Source organism: Nothobranchius furzeri, chromosome 1 (assembly GCF_043380555.1).
Source record: "Nothobranchius furzeri strain GRZ-AD chromosome 1, NfurGRZ-RIMD1, whole genome shotgun sequence".
NCBI classification, from domain to species: Eukaryota; Metazoa; Chordata; class Actinopteri; order Cyprinodontiformes; family Nothobranchiidae; genus Nothobranchius; species Nothobranchius furzeri.
Genome location: NC_091741.1, coordinates 109,193,271 through 109,209,783, shown reverse-complemented (window position 1 = coordinate 109,209,783; position 16,513 = coordinate 109,193,271). Strand labels below are relative to the sequence as shown.

Here is a 16,513-nt window from a genome sequence, read left to right as displayed (position 1 = left end):
TTCTATGCAAAGTTTTACAAATGAGGCTCATGTTCTAATGTGAGGCATGAAGACTAAAAGTGCCTCTTCCATCCTTTAGTAACCCCTCACTAATTTCACACATGGGTTGTAAAATCAGGTGAGTAAATGAACCTAATGATGATATATTGAGATGAATTTTATATGAAGGGTGTCAAAGGTGAGGAGTCTCTCTATGTGAGCATTGTTGATCATAAATGTATTTGGACTGATGAATACACGGTTTCCAATGGTGAGTCCAGAAAAGTCTGAGTATACTGGTGCACAGCGGTGAAGAAGGCCCAGCTTTTGAACCAAGGTGGAGCTAAAGCTGCTAATGCACCTTAGTGTGTCCACGTGCCGCAGCACCATGAACTCTGCTGGTGGAGGGTCATAAATACAGCTGAGTGAATTACAGAATGGTCTCTGCCTCCCTAGACTCAGTAGAACACGCTCCATTTGTCTGACCACTGGTCTCAGGCTAAAGGTCAGACACAGTTGTGAGTTTACCCCAAGAAACATTTTTTGGACTCCGCAACCATATTTATTTATTTACATATATAATTTAGAACTGGTAACCCTCATTAAGAACCCAGAACCCTCGTTTAGAACACGGAACCCTTGTTTAGACCCTGTGTAGCGGCAGGAGGTACTGTTCCTTCAAGCCCAGTAAAGCATACAGTGGTTCCGCCTATTGTTTACTGATGCGGTACAGGTGTTCAGAATAAAGATCAGGTGAGGATGGCCTTGCTTCTTTGTTTGGATGGATCACTGTAAAACTGTGAGGTTCTGTAAACATGTCAACAAATAATAAGTTGCGCTTATTAAATCAGTTTGATTAATGTCAAATTAAACAATTTAAATAAAAATCATTCACTGGTGTGACGCTTAGGTCATCAGAAGTCATGAATTAGCACCCTTGGCGGAGTTTTTCTGCAAATATTCTTCAAGCTGCTCCGTGTCTGCCGCTAGATACCTTTGGTTCTTTTTTACTTTTTTGAGGGGGCAATGATGGGGCTGTTGATGAATTTAAAGACAGCGGCGTCCTAGCCAATCACAAGCTTGCGATCTCCGTCTCGTTCGACAGGTGTTTAGAAAAGTTGGCTCGACTGAGATGAGATCCGACTGGGAGGAGGCCCAAGGGAAGACCCAGGACACGCTGGAGGGACTGTGTCTCTTGTCTGGCCAAGGAACGCCTTGGGATTCCCCCGGAGGAGCTGGCCCAAGTGGCTGGGAGAGGAAAGTCTGGCCCTCTCTACTTGGACTGCTGCCCCTGTGATGGGTTGAAATGTTCTAATTACTGTTTACTGTGTTTACCAGTATGTGTGATTTAATGAATAATAATAAACGGGTTCATTATTGTTTACAATTGCATTGCTTGTCAGTACTTTTTACGTTATGCATCTTAAACTTCATTGCAATTTAGTCGTTGTAGTAACAAAGTGTGGCCACCAGAGGGAGTCTAGCGGTAGTGAGCCTTAGAAGAGAGCACGACCCTCCTGGCTCATTCAATACATGTTTGAGCAGAGGGAATAACGTGTCCGTGTTTCTTTTATCATTCACTCCCCTTTTCAGGTAAGATTGTTTGCATAAGCACACCTGTACTGTAAGATGTAACCAGACCAATTGAACGTTCGGAAGTGCACTGTGTGGTAGATTCGTTGTTTACTATGTTTTGGAGCTGTTGAATAAGGTTTAGCCACCGTTAGCCGCTAGTTCATAGCCGACGATGCTAACTAGCTAAGAAGATTTTTTTTTTTTTTTTTTTTTTTTTTTTTTTTTAATTGCAGAAAAGCATATTTACATTACAAATAAGGCGAACATGCCAATGTATTCAGATGAGAATTGAACAGTCAGTGAAAAGGGGGAGGACAAAAACAAACAACAAAAAAAAACAACACAAAAACAATGCAAGGGACCACTACACAGTTCCAGGAAGTCTACAAAAAAGTCTATACATATCTTCATAGCTGTTATTATTGATACATTTAAGGGATCTTAGATACAATCTAAAATCATGTACAAATGCATTGAACACAGGGGGTGATTTCAGTATTTTTTGTTTATGTATGAAGAATTTTGCCAGACAGAGAAGTAGATTGTAGCAGAGTTCTTGGTTGTTTGTTTGAAGGAGAGTTCCAAAGGTGACGACATCTCTTGAAATGGGACATGGGATTCCAATCTGAGGTTGAATCCAGTTTTCAAAACAGTTCCAAAACGTCCGTGTCTTGTTGCATTCAAAGAAAATATGATCAGTTGTTTCAACATCCTTCCCACAAAAGGAACATGAATTATCATCAATGTTAAAACGTTTTCTGAGCAGATCCTTTGAGGGATAGACATTGTTTAGAATTTTAAAATGCGTTTCTTTGACTTTAGGTTGAACAGGAAGTTTTAAATAAAGAGTCCTTAGTTTAATAATGGAGCTTTTACCAAATTTGTAAATTATGTTGTTCTTGTTGACTTTACAAGGGTATAGTTGATCAGTAAAACACCGTCTAATAAATTGGTTGGTACACTTTTTATCCGTAAGGGGAATACCTTGGATGGAGATAGAACCATACTGTGGATTTATAGGTTGGTGTTGAATAATGTTTCTGTACTGGAAGACCACCTCTTTAGGAAGTGCTAGTAATAATTTTATAAAATCAGATTTAGGAGGGCTAAAGTTATATTTAAGACAAAATTCATCGTACCCTAGTAGTTCACCATTATCTTTCATCAAGTGTACAACAGACCAAATTTTCCTATTCATCCAATCTTCATAAAATAGTGACCTATTACGGCATAATACATATCTATTGTTCCAAATTATAGAAGAGTGAGGGGAATAATTATGTACATACAACAACTTCCAATACATTAGTACTTGTTTGTGGAACTCTGATAATTTTGTGGGCAGTTTGTTTATATCAAAATCTGATAACAGTAAAATTTTTAGACCACCCATTTTGTTAAATATATGACTGGGGATAGAATACCAGAAAGCGTTCGGATTCTTGAGCCAAGATTTTAGCCAATTAATTTTGAGTGTTCCGTTAAGGCAATTGAAATCTATTACTTTTAAGCCTCCATCTTTAATTTCTTTGACCATTTCATCTTTCTTTATATAGTGTGGCTTATTTCTCCAAATGAAGTTAAAATTGATGGTGTTAATCTTTTTAATTAGGTTGTTTGAAATTGCAGTACTGCAGGTTGGATAAACTAATCGAGATATACTCTCCATTTTGGTTAAATAAATGCGCCCTAATATGGAGAGATCCCTCTGAAGCCAAATATTTAGTTTGGCTTTAATTTCATTAAGTTTATTTGTTATGTTTGTCCTTAGGTTAAATTGTTGGTCTTTAGAAATATATGTTCCTAGATATTTAATTTCAGATTTGATGGGAATGTTACAAATTTCTTTTAGAGGGGAGTCATGAATAGCCAATAGTTCACATTTTTTCAAATTTAGCTTAAGTCCACATGCTGCAGAGAATAGCTTTATTTTATCAATAGCAATAGGAATTTGTTTATAATCTTTTAAGAAAAGCGTGGTGTCATCCGCTAATTGACTTATGATCAACTCTGTGCCAAGGACATTTAACTTTTTTAGATCCACACAGTTTTTTAAGTAGATTGCTAACATTTCACTAACTAATATGAAAAGGCAAGGAGAAATTGGGCAGCCTTGTGGTATGCCCACAGAGACATTGAACCTGGGGGTGGAACCTCTGGGTAATGAAACACAGCTGCTAATATTCCGATACAAACCTCTGATTAGATTAGTAAACTTAACGCCAAAGCCAAGATGTTCTAGAACTGAGAAGATAAATTGGTGTTCCACTGAATCAAATGCTTTATAGAAATCTAAAAATAATATGAAACCGTCATCATTTATCATATCACTATATTCAATAATATCCATTACCAATCTTATATTGTTGTGAATAGATCTTCCTTTTAAAAATCCTGACTGTGTTTCCGAAACAATATCTGAAATTCCAGATTGAACACGTATCTTGAAAATGTAAGTCAGAAGTTTATAATCTGTATTTCTTAGGGTAATTGGTCTTCTGTTTTCGATAATCCTATGGTCTTTATCTGCTTTTGGAATTGATATTATTACACCATGTCGCATTGTAGGAGGGAGATCGCAGGATTCAAAAATCTCTGAGAAAACACCAAACAGTAAATCTTTTATTTCTTCCCAGAAATGATGGTAGAAGTTGGCTGTAAGTCCATCTGGACCGGGAGCTTTGTTCAGGGATAGTCGCTTCACAGCTTTATCCAGCTCTAAGCTTGTTATATTGTCATCACATAAAAGTCTGAAGTCATCATTGATTTTAGGAATATGCATTTCAATACTGTTCAGGAAGTTATTACAATTTTCTTCAGAGAATTTTGAGGAGTACAAATTGTCATAAAATTTAAGAATTTCCTTTGAAATTATCTCGTCATCTGTAATTTCTATATTATTTATCAATATTGATTTTATACTGTTCTGTTTTTGTCTCCTTTTTTCCAGATTACAGAAGTATGCATTATTCTTTTCACCCTCCTCAATCCACTTTGCCCTAGACCTAATAAATGCACCTTTTGCTTTTTGAGTATACATTTCATCTAAAGTGGATTGAAGATTCCGAATCTTTTGTTTGTCATCCTCCGTAGGGCTAGAATTGCTGCAGTAAAAATTCAGTTCTTTAACAAGATCTATCTCTTTCTTCTGAGATTCTCTTAAAATTGTTTTGCTAAATGAGATTGAAAATTGTCTAACTTTATATTTGAAAAATTCCCATTTCCTTACTGAAGTGTCTAGTTCTTCTGACGTAATAACACCTGACAGAATAGATCTTATCCCGTCACAATAAGAATCATAATTTAGTAGAGTGGAGTTCAATTTCCAATATTTAGTTGTCCCCCGAGTGGAAACCTTTGGTTTTAATTGTAGATAAATAAGACAGTGATCTGTCAGAGGTGCAGCGGAGATATCAGTATTGATCTCATATGATAGTAAATCATTAGCCACAAGCCAGTGGTCAATTCTGGATTTATAATTTGTGTTGAACCATGTGAATCTAATTGTATTTGGGTTAAGATGACGCCAAGCATCCACTAAATTCTGTTCATAGCAAAAGTTATTAAGGATGGAGTTTGGGTGACTTGAGGAATATTTAGAGGGCCATTTATCCAAAAAATCATCCTGAACCATATTAATGTCTCCCCCAACAATGACATTGTTGGTGGAGTATGATACTTTAAGATGCTCAAGCTGTGAGGCTATTACTTCTAACAGTAGTTTATTTTGGTGTATAGTATTGTACCCATACAGATTTGTTAAAATAAATTTTGCATTATCAATATCAATAACAAGGATTAACCAGTGACCATGTTCATCTTTGTGTTGAGCGATAACTTGGCCCTGGAAGTTTTTTAGTAAAACAGCGACCCCTGCTGACCTCGAAGTTCCGTGGCAGAAGTAAGCTCCGTCGCCCCACTGTTTAGACCAAAAAGTGTTGTCCTCAGGCTTGGAGTGAGTTTCTTGTAGTAATACTATATTAGCATTTTTCCCTTTGCAAAACAGGAAAAGACTTTTCCTTTTAGTTATGTTTCTTAATCCCCTTGCATTAATTGAAATTAAAGAAAGGTTGCTTTTCAAAAACATGTAACACAAATAACAGAACAAATTATGTGCGTGTTACCTTAGAAGAACGTAACAAGTAGCAGAACCCTGAGATAGAAATGAACATTTTAGCTCACATATATGGATTTAAAACCCATTTCCAGTGCTAATTAAGGAGTTATCTTTTGACCGTTGATGTATGCATGACGACCCCTGTAGATCGCCTTCAGCCCCGCCTTGCGTGCTTGCTCCACCTTTGGCCATACGGCCAGCCGTGCCTCTCTCTCTTCCTTGGTGAGATCCTCAGCAAATTTGATGTTCAGCTCCCTGCAGATCGGGTGGCCCTTGGTGGCACGCCAGAGTTCCTCCTTGTAGGTTCTCAGCGAGAATTGTAGGATGATCTGTCGGGGACGGCCGTTGAGGGGGGTACCGAGGCGGTGGACGGTGTCCAGGATCAGTTCCACTTTTTCAGCCCAGTGTGGCAGAATCTTTATTAAAACGCCAGCTACCTTTTTTCGTGTGTCTTCATCCTTTTCTTCTTTAAGATCGTTGAGTCGCAGATTCCATCGTCGCTTGTAAGACTCTTGGTCTTCCGTCATTTTTTCAACACGGAGCAATTTGGCTGTCAGATCTAGATTTGTAGCCTTTAACAATTTAATCTCTTCAGTCAATCCTTTGTTCTTTTCTTTGAGATCTTTTATTTCACCGCTGTTGAAGTCAACCGCTTTCACAATGCTGGCAATGGTGAGAGTGTTTTGTTTTAAATCGCCTCGGAGCTCTTCAATTGAATTTTTGAGACTTTCAACTGCAGCCAAAATGACACTTGCTTCAGCGCTGATAGCAGCCTCTTCATGTCCTCTTTGTTTTTTTAAGGGCAGTGCAGCTTTACCTGGTGAAGTTAAGAGATTCTTGGTCCCCCTCAAATTGGTCTCCATAGCCTCTTGGCACGCATAGTCGTGGGGTAGCAAGGCTTTGATAGCTTTACCGTTAGCTTTGCTGTTAGCCATTCTTCAGCATGCAACCGGAGTAACTTCCAAAGTTTTCCAATGACGGTCAAAGGCGCGTTTGAGAGTAATTATTGCTTAGGAAATAGGTATTAGGTAGTTTTGTGAGTTACATAGAGCTACATCTGCTATAAATTCAGGGTTAGCTACTCAGAGCACGCTACTTCTCGGCTACCCGCTCCACCATCTTCCCTCTCGCTCCAACTAGCTAAGAAGATGACGGTTGGTACTTTTCACTTGTTTCTTTGTGATGACTCTGTATGTATTTGAGTTGAATTAAGTGATTCAATACACGTTTGAGCAGAGGGAATAACGTGTCCGTGTTTCTTTTATCATTCACTCCCCTTTTCAGGGGATTTACACCCCCCACGACCCGGATAGGCGGAAGAGGATGGATGGATGGGCTCAACTCCGTCTGTCCTTGTGTGCCTGTTGGGTGTCGCGTGTCTCCGTACCAGTGCAGACGGAGATGTATAGATTAGGCTTAAATCTGTTGATGCATGTTTGTGTGTGATGAAGACAGACTTGATCAGTTTGTTTTTAACTGTGACTCTAGGAGCCATGACCAAGGAAAAAAAACACTCCCACATCCCTGCCTACTCCAACATGCTTCTGAAATCTGAGATGGACCTAGGTTGTGTTCACACCTTTGGGACATGAATCTGGATGTAGAAACGAGGAAGGAGGCATCAGCCTTGAAACAAGACCCTCCTCTTCCTCACTGTCAGAGTCTGAGATGACAGGAGGTGGCTTGTGAGCAGCACCGTAGGTGGGTCTGCACTGCTGGTTTAAACCACTGGGACCTATAGTTGGAACGGAGGAAACGGGTTAGAAAACAGACCAGTTTCTGATGCAAGGAGTTTAAATACTAAGAATTGAAGTGTTTTACTTTTCATCTGATGGAGAATGAAGTTCCAAACCTGCTTGTTCCTCATCAGGGGGGGCTGAGGGTCCAACTTGACCACTGGGATCATCCATACCCAGTCCTCCTTCTTTATCCTTCACGTTGATCTGAGCTTCAGCCTTTTCTTCTTCATAAACAGCCTCATCTTCTTCATCCATATCATCTTCCTCCATTCCATTTATTTCCATTGCTTATGCAAAAAGCAAACAAAGAAAGAAAAAGTTACTTGGCAGAACCACGACATTTCATGCATGTGTGGTCTGTGCTTAGAGTCCACACCTTCACCCAGACCTGTGTAGAGCTCACCGTACGGCTGCTGCGGCCTCTGGTTGTTGTTGTTGTGGGGTGGAGGTGGAGGAGGCATGTTGGCCTCGTTATTAGGGGGGTGGTGCTGGTTGTTGTCATTGTTAGAGTTCTGGTTGCTGACCAGAGCAGAAGACACTCCGATTCCCGTGCCGGCACTCAGGCCCACTCTGGCACAGCCCTAACACACAAACACAGGGAGCACCGCCCAGGAGGAAAACATCACAAAAGAGTAAACAGCAGGCGTGTTTCCACTGTCGGAACTTCTGAGTCATTTCTGGAAGGGGGAAACTGACCAGGAGATATGATGGCCCGGTCCTCTCAGCATATCGTGACTGCTTCGGAAGTGAGCGAGGTCACTGATCAGCAACAAAAAGTCCTTTTCTGGCCTATTTAATCTATTAGGAGGACTGGGACAGCTGCTGTGATGTAAAACGTGGCACTCAATGACCAGAAGAAGTGCCCTTTTTTTTTTTACAGAGCCCTGTGAATTACGTGGTTGTGGGGCTGTTACTTCATTTTTCAGTTTGGGAGTTTAGTTACATCTATTTTAAAGCGGCGTGAACAGTGCTTATTTGCTCTTTCTTCCATTTAGTTCACAAGCAACTCTTCTAAATGTACTAATGCCGGCTCTATTGGACGTCTGCTGATGTCATGTCCTACTGAGTTACAACCAATCAGTGTGAGTTAACCAAAAGTTCCATTCAGCTACTCTACCGGGCCTTTCAGAGTACCTGCCCCTGTTCAGGTCATCCGAATGTTCCTGAAAAAGACCCGGAAAACGGCCCGTTGAAGTGGGTGCACATGCAAGTTCTGGCAGAATGACCCTGAAGTTCCGATAATGGAAAAACGCCCATAGATACGGATCATCCTGGTCATTAACAGTGCTTCTGCAGAGTAAACCCCCGACGGTCCTGTCTGACCCTCACTCGAAGGCCACCACCTACTCCTCCCACACGCTTCAGGTAGTGGACCGGACCCGACGCAGGTCAGGCCAAAGAGAACCTCAACTAGTTTACCCCGCAGAAGAGCCTGTTACTCACGCCAGCTCTATGTCCCGCTGGGACGGGGTACCTTTAGACCTTTTTGATGATGCTTGGTTTATGGTACCAGTAACTGAACGGTACTTTTTCAGTACATATATATTTTAAAGTCTAATTTAAGGAAGAAAAAAGTATTTATATGTTTATTACCTCGGCACAAACACAGCACGGTTTTAGTGCAAACTATAATTTCATAAACATATTTCTTTTTAGAGCCAGAATAAGAGACAGAATTACAATAAAAAGGTACTTTCAGTGCAAAACAAAAGTAACCGTATGAAGATGTGGAGCAAACCAGTGGAAGACGGGTCCTGCTTCGGCTCGGAGAAGAACAACCAACGAGGTGCTTTATTTAAAAGTGTTTATCTTTAGAAAACGCAGCCAAACATTTGATTTTTATTCAGCATTTTCTAAGTTGGACTTGAACTCAGAGAAGTGTTGTTATAAATGTGAACCGGGTGTGACCGAGACCCCGGTCACAGGATGTGCAGCAGCGGCAGGAACAGAGCAGCGCAGCTCATAAACAGGAATGTTTTGTTGGAAAGCACCAAAATTTAGCAGCAAAAAAGTTCTGGCACCCAGCTTTACGGGTCATGAGGACCCAAACATACCTTGGGCGGTTCTCTGAACATCTGGTCCAGGCAGATAAACTCCAGACAGGGGAGGGACTCTATGAACTGGGAAAAGGACGGCAGTTTGATAGCATGACAGCGAACTAGAGTGAGATCGACAAGGCGGTTCCATCTGGACTGATCTGGGAATAGAAACATCAGAAGATGCAGTTACAGAGCTCCTCCTCTGCTGTGAGGATTCCAACGTAAGCTGTGAGTTTTACCCGACATCCAGTGGTGAGGGTTATGAAGGTGAGGGCAGTTGTAGATGAGCAAATACTTGATATTAGGCAACACTTCATTCACCACCTTTACGCCGATATCAGTGATGATACCAGGGTTCTCGACGACATCAGCCAGCCCGTACTTCACCAGCTCAGAGTGACTCATCTTACCTGCACCACAAACACAACAAATCCAGCATCAAAATACACAACCGGGTCACCAGACGGAAAGACAGGGGAGTCCAGCAGAAAGAAGAAGGAGCTAACATTGTAAGAGGAACTCGTCCACATATCCCAGGTGAAGTGTCTCAAATTGAGGAAACTCAAGCTCGGCCATTTTGAGGGCTGAGAAGACACCGTCTTTTGTTAGTGAAGGCTGGATGCGCAGCTCATGAAGCCTGGTGAAGACAAACATGACCAAGTTAAAAACCTGCTCAGTAGAAATGTAGAAACTGCATTCATGAAGCCATACAGCGCTGTGCATTCTGGGACACTAATCAGGAGGCATCTCTATGCCAGAGCTCCAGGGTTCAGACTGCTGGTGAAATCAGGCCAGAGTGTTGGAACATCAAGGCCTTCCTGATAAATCCCTGCTTGACAAATCACACCTGTTCACTCAAGAACATGTACATTCCACCAACAATGCTCAGGTGGATCCATTCCTCTCTAATTCAAGCAAGAAGCAGCAAGCGAGCCTCACACGCATCCACAGGCAGACCCTGTTCAGTGATGCTAGATGAATGAGAATGGAAGGGAAGACCAGGGCCTCGTTCTTCTCCCACACAGAGGAATAATTATTCATTCATGCCTACGAGGACTACAAAGATGTCAGGACTAAAATAGAGACCACACGCTGCTTGATTAAAGCTGGTGTTATCATGCATAGTTTACATGTTTCCATGGCAACGCCAGACGTCCGCTTCAGCTCATTTCTCCACATGTTTCATTCAACTTTTCATCATTTACGTGTCGTTTACATGTTCTGCTCCAGAGTCTGGATGCTTTTAGACTGGAGGACTTTGTTTTTGCCGAGCAGTTGTGAGTTTTAGGAACTTACGTTCGTGGCGGTCACGTGACCCTAAAGTTATCGCTGTAAACCGTTTAGCTGAACTATATTTTAGTTTAAACTCCACATTTATTAATAATTTAGCCATCAAGAACAAAGCTGCAGCTGCTGCTGAGGGCCAGAGCTGGCACTAATTCACCACCTCGTAGCCGCCAGCTGCTAACAAGAAAAACAAGACGCAACATGCCTCGTCCAATCACATTCCTCAAGCTTCAGCAAGTCTAGCTGCTAGCCTGCCACGGAGCAGGTTTGTGCCATGGTTACCATGGTGACTGGGAGGGGCTTCAGGCTAGCCATGTTAGCGGAACCAAACTTGGGCAGGTTAAACACGGATTTTCAAAAGAGAGCCTGGCTTTTGAGATTAGCTCACTATAGGAAATCCCCCACTACCACCACCGCCACCACCACCCCACCCCACCCCGATCTTTGCATTTTGTTTTTGTGTCTCCTTGTGTTTACAACCAAATTATTTCATTAAATGAGGTCCTCACTTCTCAACTAATACCGAATATCTCAGGTAGAAAAGATAAACATCTAACAGCTGAAGCTGCACGGTCCAGCATCAACATATATCACTATTATAGAACCACACACACACACACACACACACACGCAAATGTAGAAGGCATGTTGGTGGCTGGATGAAAGTACCTGCGAGCAGCGGTGATGATAAGGTAGCCCAAGTCCACCTCCAAAGCATTTTTACAAGCTCCAAACACAATGGTGTGGAGGTTCCTGAATCCTCCTAGGCATGTAAACAAACAAACACACACACACACACACACACTTCTTTAAAACTACATTAGAGTTTATAAAACATCACATCTGAGTCGCGATCGTACGCATGTCTGTAGATGTCCTCACCTGACCTCCAGCTGTCCTCCACCACATGCTGGATCAGCCCTCCCAGGAAGGGAACTCTCACCAGCTCCAGCTGTTCCAGATTGCGGGCCGATGCTAAACCCGTAACCAGCGGGACATACTTCAGCGAGTTGGTCGGCCCTGCACAGTTCCTCATGACAAACGTCCTCAGGTTCACACACAGAAAGTCCTTAAACGGCTGCGGTTTGGTAAGACGAACCCACTTCAGATACAGGTGGCGAAGCATGTACACACAAGGGATCTCTGGGACATTCACACCTACAACACAATTATAACAAATGCTGCAGCATTTATTTATCGACTGTTGTCACTTCAGCGGTGATACGTGGGTGGAACAACAGCTCCTACATTTTAGGCCAAGCAGTTCACTCACCTATGAGGTGGAGGGTCTGGATTTTTGCAGTTGTGGGGATGGTGAGTTTGTTCTCAGCAGGAATGGGAAAGGCGCCGTTACGGTTGCGGAACTTCCCTAGAATGTGAACCTGGGGCATGTAGTTCCAAATGGCCTCCACCAGCTCCAGGTGGGATGTCTCAACTCCCTGAAATTACATCAACTACAGGAGTTAGATATGTCCCTAAAACCGCTACCAGCAGGCAAGGAGAGTCAAGTATCTTGCTCAAAGACACAACTGACACAAACAAAGCCTGTGTTTGAACATGATGGCAGCCTCACTGATCACAGAGCAAACTCCTAAATTGAAAGCCATCCAGCCATCCATTATCTTCCCCTTACCCCGGTCGCCGGGGCAGAAACCTAAGCAGAGGCCAAGACCTCTCTCTCCCCAGCCACTTGGGCCAGCTCCTCCAGTGGAATCTCAAGATGGCCAGTCGAGAAACATAGTCCCTCCAGCGTGTCCTGGGTCTGCCTTTGGGTCTCCTCCCAGTTGGACGTGCCCCGAAAGCCTCACCTTGGAGGCGTCCAGGAGGCACCCTAGCCAGATGCCCGAACAACCTCAACTGGATTTTCTTGATGTGGAAGAGCAGCGGGTCTACTCCAAGCTCCTCCCTGATGACCGAGATTCTCACCCTATCTCTGTGCGACTTTTTCACTCGCAGTGTTCAGCTCAAACTGTACGACTTCCTCGCAGAGCAGATCTCACGAGTCATGCGCTCACACTGCACGTCCCAGTTCTCGCATGCGACCTGACTGCTCACACTGTACGTCTGGTAGCAACACGTCGGCCCTAAAAATATGCTAAAAATAGCAGTTTTTACTCAACACGTCAGACTTTTTTGTCTTGTTTTGCCTGTTGTCCTTCGGGAGTGCTGCAGGAGGACACACAGGGATTTATGGGGTTGGATGAGGAAAACAAAATAAAGTAAATCTGTGTTTTGTGATCAGTTTAATTTGACATGAACACGACAAACACGCTTTCTTGACAATCTTTGTGAGTAAAAAAATGTGTAGAAACAAAAACGAACAGCGTGTGTTATTAGGGAAATAGCGAGCGGCGTTGATGCAGGATTGCGCATGCGCCGTGAGCGGTTCTGATACTTTTTGGGTTGCAGCTGCTCGCAGCGCCGCTTCAACAGTGCGATACCCTCACGAGGGACGAGCGAAATATTAAACATGCCAGAAGTCCGTGCGACCTCACAACTGCTGATCGGCAGCTGGTCACGTGGTGTTAATCGCCTCTCGTAACCCCCTGTACACTACACGACCGCTCGGCGCAAAACTCGCCCCGATGTCGTGGATTCTCGCACGAGTGGAAAATCGGCTCAAAAAAGTGAAAAAGTCGCACAGTGTACGCCCGGCTTTAAGGGAGAGCCCCGACACTCTGCAGAGAAAACTAATTTAGGCCGCTTGTATTCACGATCTCATTCTTTTGGGCACTACCCAACGCTTGTAACCATAGGTGAGGGTTGGAACGTAGATCGACCGGTAAATCAAGAGCTTTGCCTTCTGGCTTAGCTCTCTCTTCATCACGACAGACCGGTACAACACCCGCATCACTGCAGATGCAGCACCAATCCACCTATCGATCTCATGCTCCATCGTTCCCTCACTCGTGAACAAGACCCAAAGATACTTAAACTCCTCCGCTTGAGGAAGGACTTCATCCTTGACCTGGAGAAGGCATTCTACCCTTTTCTGACTCAAGACCATGGTCTCTGATTTAGAAAAGCTGATTCTCATTCCAACTGCTTCAAATTCAGTTGTGAAATACTACAGCAAAAGCTGGAGAACAGTGTCTGGTGAAGCCAACAGGACCACATCATCTGCAAAAAGCAGAGACCCGATCCTCAGGCCACCAAAATGGAACCCTTCAACACCTTGGCTGTACCTAGAAATCCTGTCCATAAAAGTTATGAACAAAATCTTTGGCAAAAGGAAACTCTCAAATGAAACGAGCCCAACTTATTGCCGGCAATGCAGATCAAGCTCTGACACTTGTCATAAAGGGATCTAACTGCCCATATCAGAGGGCCTGGTATCCCATATTCCTGTAGTCACCCCCCATAGTGCCTCCCAAGGGATGCGGTCGAACGCTCTCTCCAAGTCTACAAAACACATCACGGCGGTTGAGTGAACTTTCACACACCCTCCAGGATCTACCAAAGGGTATAGAGCTGGTCCAGTGTTCCATGGCCAGGACAAAATTAACATTGCTCCTCCTGAATCGGAGATTGAACTATCTGATGGACCCTCCTCTCCAGAACCCCTGAATAGTCTTTACCAGGGAGGCTGAGGAGTGTGTTCCCCCTATAGTTGAATCACACACAGCGGTCCCGTCTTTTAAATAGGAGGACCATCACCTGGTCTGCCAATCCAGTGGAACTGCTCCAGACGTTCACACGATATTGTAGTGTCACATCAGCCAACACAGCCCGGCTACAGGGCTTCCTTAAGGAACTCTAGGCAGATCTCATCCCCCCTGGGGCCATACCACCGAGGAGCTTTTTGACCACCTCAGTGACCTCAGCATCCAGAGATTGGAGAGCCCAGCCCCAGTCTACCCTCACAGCAGGTTAACAGTCTGGGTGTCATTCTCGACAGTTCACCGTTTTTCCATGCCCACATCAATAACATAACTCGGTCAGCCTATTTTCATCTTCTATCCATAAATCATCTTCGCTCCTCCCTGACCCCTCATCCTGCAGCCATTCTCGTCCACAGCCTCGTCACTTCCCATCTTGACTACTGCAGTTCACTCCTTTTTGGTCTCCCCTATAAACTCCTTCATAAACTGCAACTGGTCCAGAATTCAGCAGTCCGTGTTATCACCGGAACCCCTTCCTTTCTCCATATCACCCCAGTTCTTCAGCAGCTCCACTGGCTTCCAGTTAAATTTAGGTCCACCGTCAAGATCCTCCTCCACACCTTCAAAGCAACACATAATCTTTCTCCTCCCCACTTATCAGACCTCATTAATATCGCCACCCCATCACGCTCACTCAGATCCTCTTCCTCTCTCTACCTTGTTGATCCTTCTGCACGCCTCATTATCATGGGGGAGCCACTCAGCTCCCCGTCTTTGGAACGCACTCCGCCCCAGACATCAGAAACATCGACTGCTTCACTCTTTAATCCAGACTGAAAACTCATCTGTTCAAAACTGCTTATGACTTGTTTCATTTGTTTTATTCTTGGTATTTTACAGCATTTTATTGTGTTTTATCTTGTGAAACTGACCATTAGTGTTTTGAAAGGCGCTTTCTAATAAAATAGATTATTATTATTAAAGAACTCAGACTCTGCTTCCTCACTGGTAGAAATGCTGGTGGGATTGAGGTCTTTGAAGTATTCCATCCACCGATCCACAATGTCCCGAGTCGAGGTCAGCAGCACACCATCCCCACTATAAACAGTGTTGTAACTGTTGGAGATTTTAATGTAATACTGTCTTAAATGTTCCTTTTTAAGTAATCATATGTTAATCTTATGATTGTGAAGTAAGCCACAGGGCTTTCTCCTCTTCTCTCTGGCTGTGGAATGCGGCAGATAAGCCCTAATGTTTGTCTGGTATGCTGTGGGGGTTGGTGAAATAGCCTGTCCGGCAACAGGTATCCATGGTTACGGAGTTTCTGGCTGTCAGTCATAAATTAAGGCTTCTTTTCTGGAATGCTCTGCTTGGCAGCAGAAAAGTCAGCAGTCACCCCTGTAACTTGAGACTTCCTTTTTAGAAGGTCCCACCTTAGATAGAAGCAACAGTGTTATTGGTTAAGTGTGGACAGTGATGGATTGTTCTTTGTCCTTAGGTGCCTGTGGTTCAATAAAACCATCTGTGGTGGAGAGAACACGCCAGAGTTAATCGGACAAGGGCCTTGGACAGGCTTTTGGCCGGTTGGTCTCCGCTGCCTCTTTACAGCGTACAAAGCCTACTGACTTCTCTCCCGTGTTGTTCCTTTAGGATATAAAAATACCCAACAGTAACGCACTGCTTTCCTCTCTTGAGGCGCTGGACGGTGGACCAGAATCTCCTCAAAGCTGTACAAAGTCTTGCTCCATGGTCTCACTAAACTCCTCCCACTCCCGGATTTTGCCAGGTGTAAGTTACCATCATACAAGTGCCTCATGATTTTTATCTTGAGAGGCGCTATATGAAAGATTGTTTCCTCTTCAAGTTCTTCACAATATTACTGGGCAGTGGAAGAGGATGGCACAGGGCTTAGTTTATATGTCCGTTAAAACTGAGTGACACTGGTGATGAGAGGGTGAATGAGCAAATCTCTGACAACCGGTGTTGTCACAGTTACCATGAATACATAATTCGATTACAGGTTCAATTTTATAAATATAGATTGGCCTTCTACTCCTATCCAGAGTGGCCAAGGGCCTCTTGGAAGCTTCTCCGACCAGGGTTCTCCTTGCTCTCTCTATCACTTCAGGTGGGCGGTCAAGTAGATTTGCAGTTGTAGCATACTTTTGCATTTTG

The 16,513-nt window shown here is 43.4% G+C and overlaps 1 protein-coding gene across 2 annotated transcripts in view; it reads right to left on the bottom strand.

Annotated features, from left to right (window-relative positions):
- fbxo38 (F-box protein 38) overlaps window positions 1-16,513 on the bottom strand; it is a 51,091-nt gene that overhangs the window by 17,320 nt on the left and 17,258 nt on the right. For both annotated transcript variants that reach the window (XM_070553066.1, XM_070553068.1), the window contains 9 exons: window positions 12,010-12,175; window positions 11,619-11,894; window positions 11,406-11,499; window positions 9,956-10,086; window positions 9,689-9,859; window positions 9,465-9,607; window positions 7,787-7,991; window positions 7,524-7,697; window positions 7,251-7,406 (listed from right to left, as the gene is read on the bottom strand). In XM_070553066.1, the coding sequence (XP_070409167.1) occupies window positions 7,251-7,406; window positions 7,524-7,697; window positions 7,787-7,991; window positions 9,465-9,607; window positions 9,689-9,859; window positions 9,956-10,086; window positions 11,406-11,499; window positions 11,619-11,894; window positions 12,010-12,175 (1,516 nt within the window). The remainder of the gene's footprint in view (window positions 1-7,250; window positions 7,407-7,523; window positions 7,698-7,786; window positions 7,992-9,464; window positions 9,608-9,688; window positions 9,860-9,955; window positions 10,087-11,405; window positions 11,500-11,618; window positions 11,895-12,009; window positions 12,176-16,513) is intronic.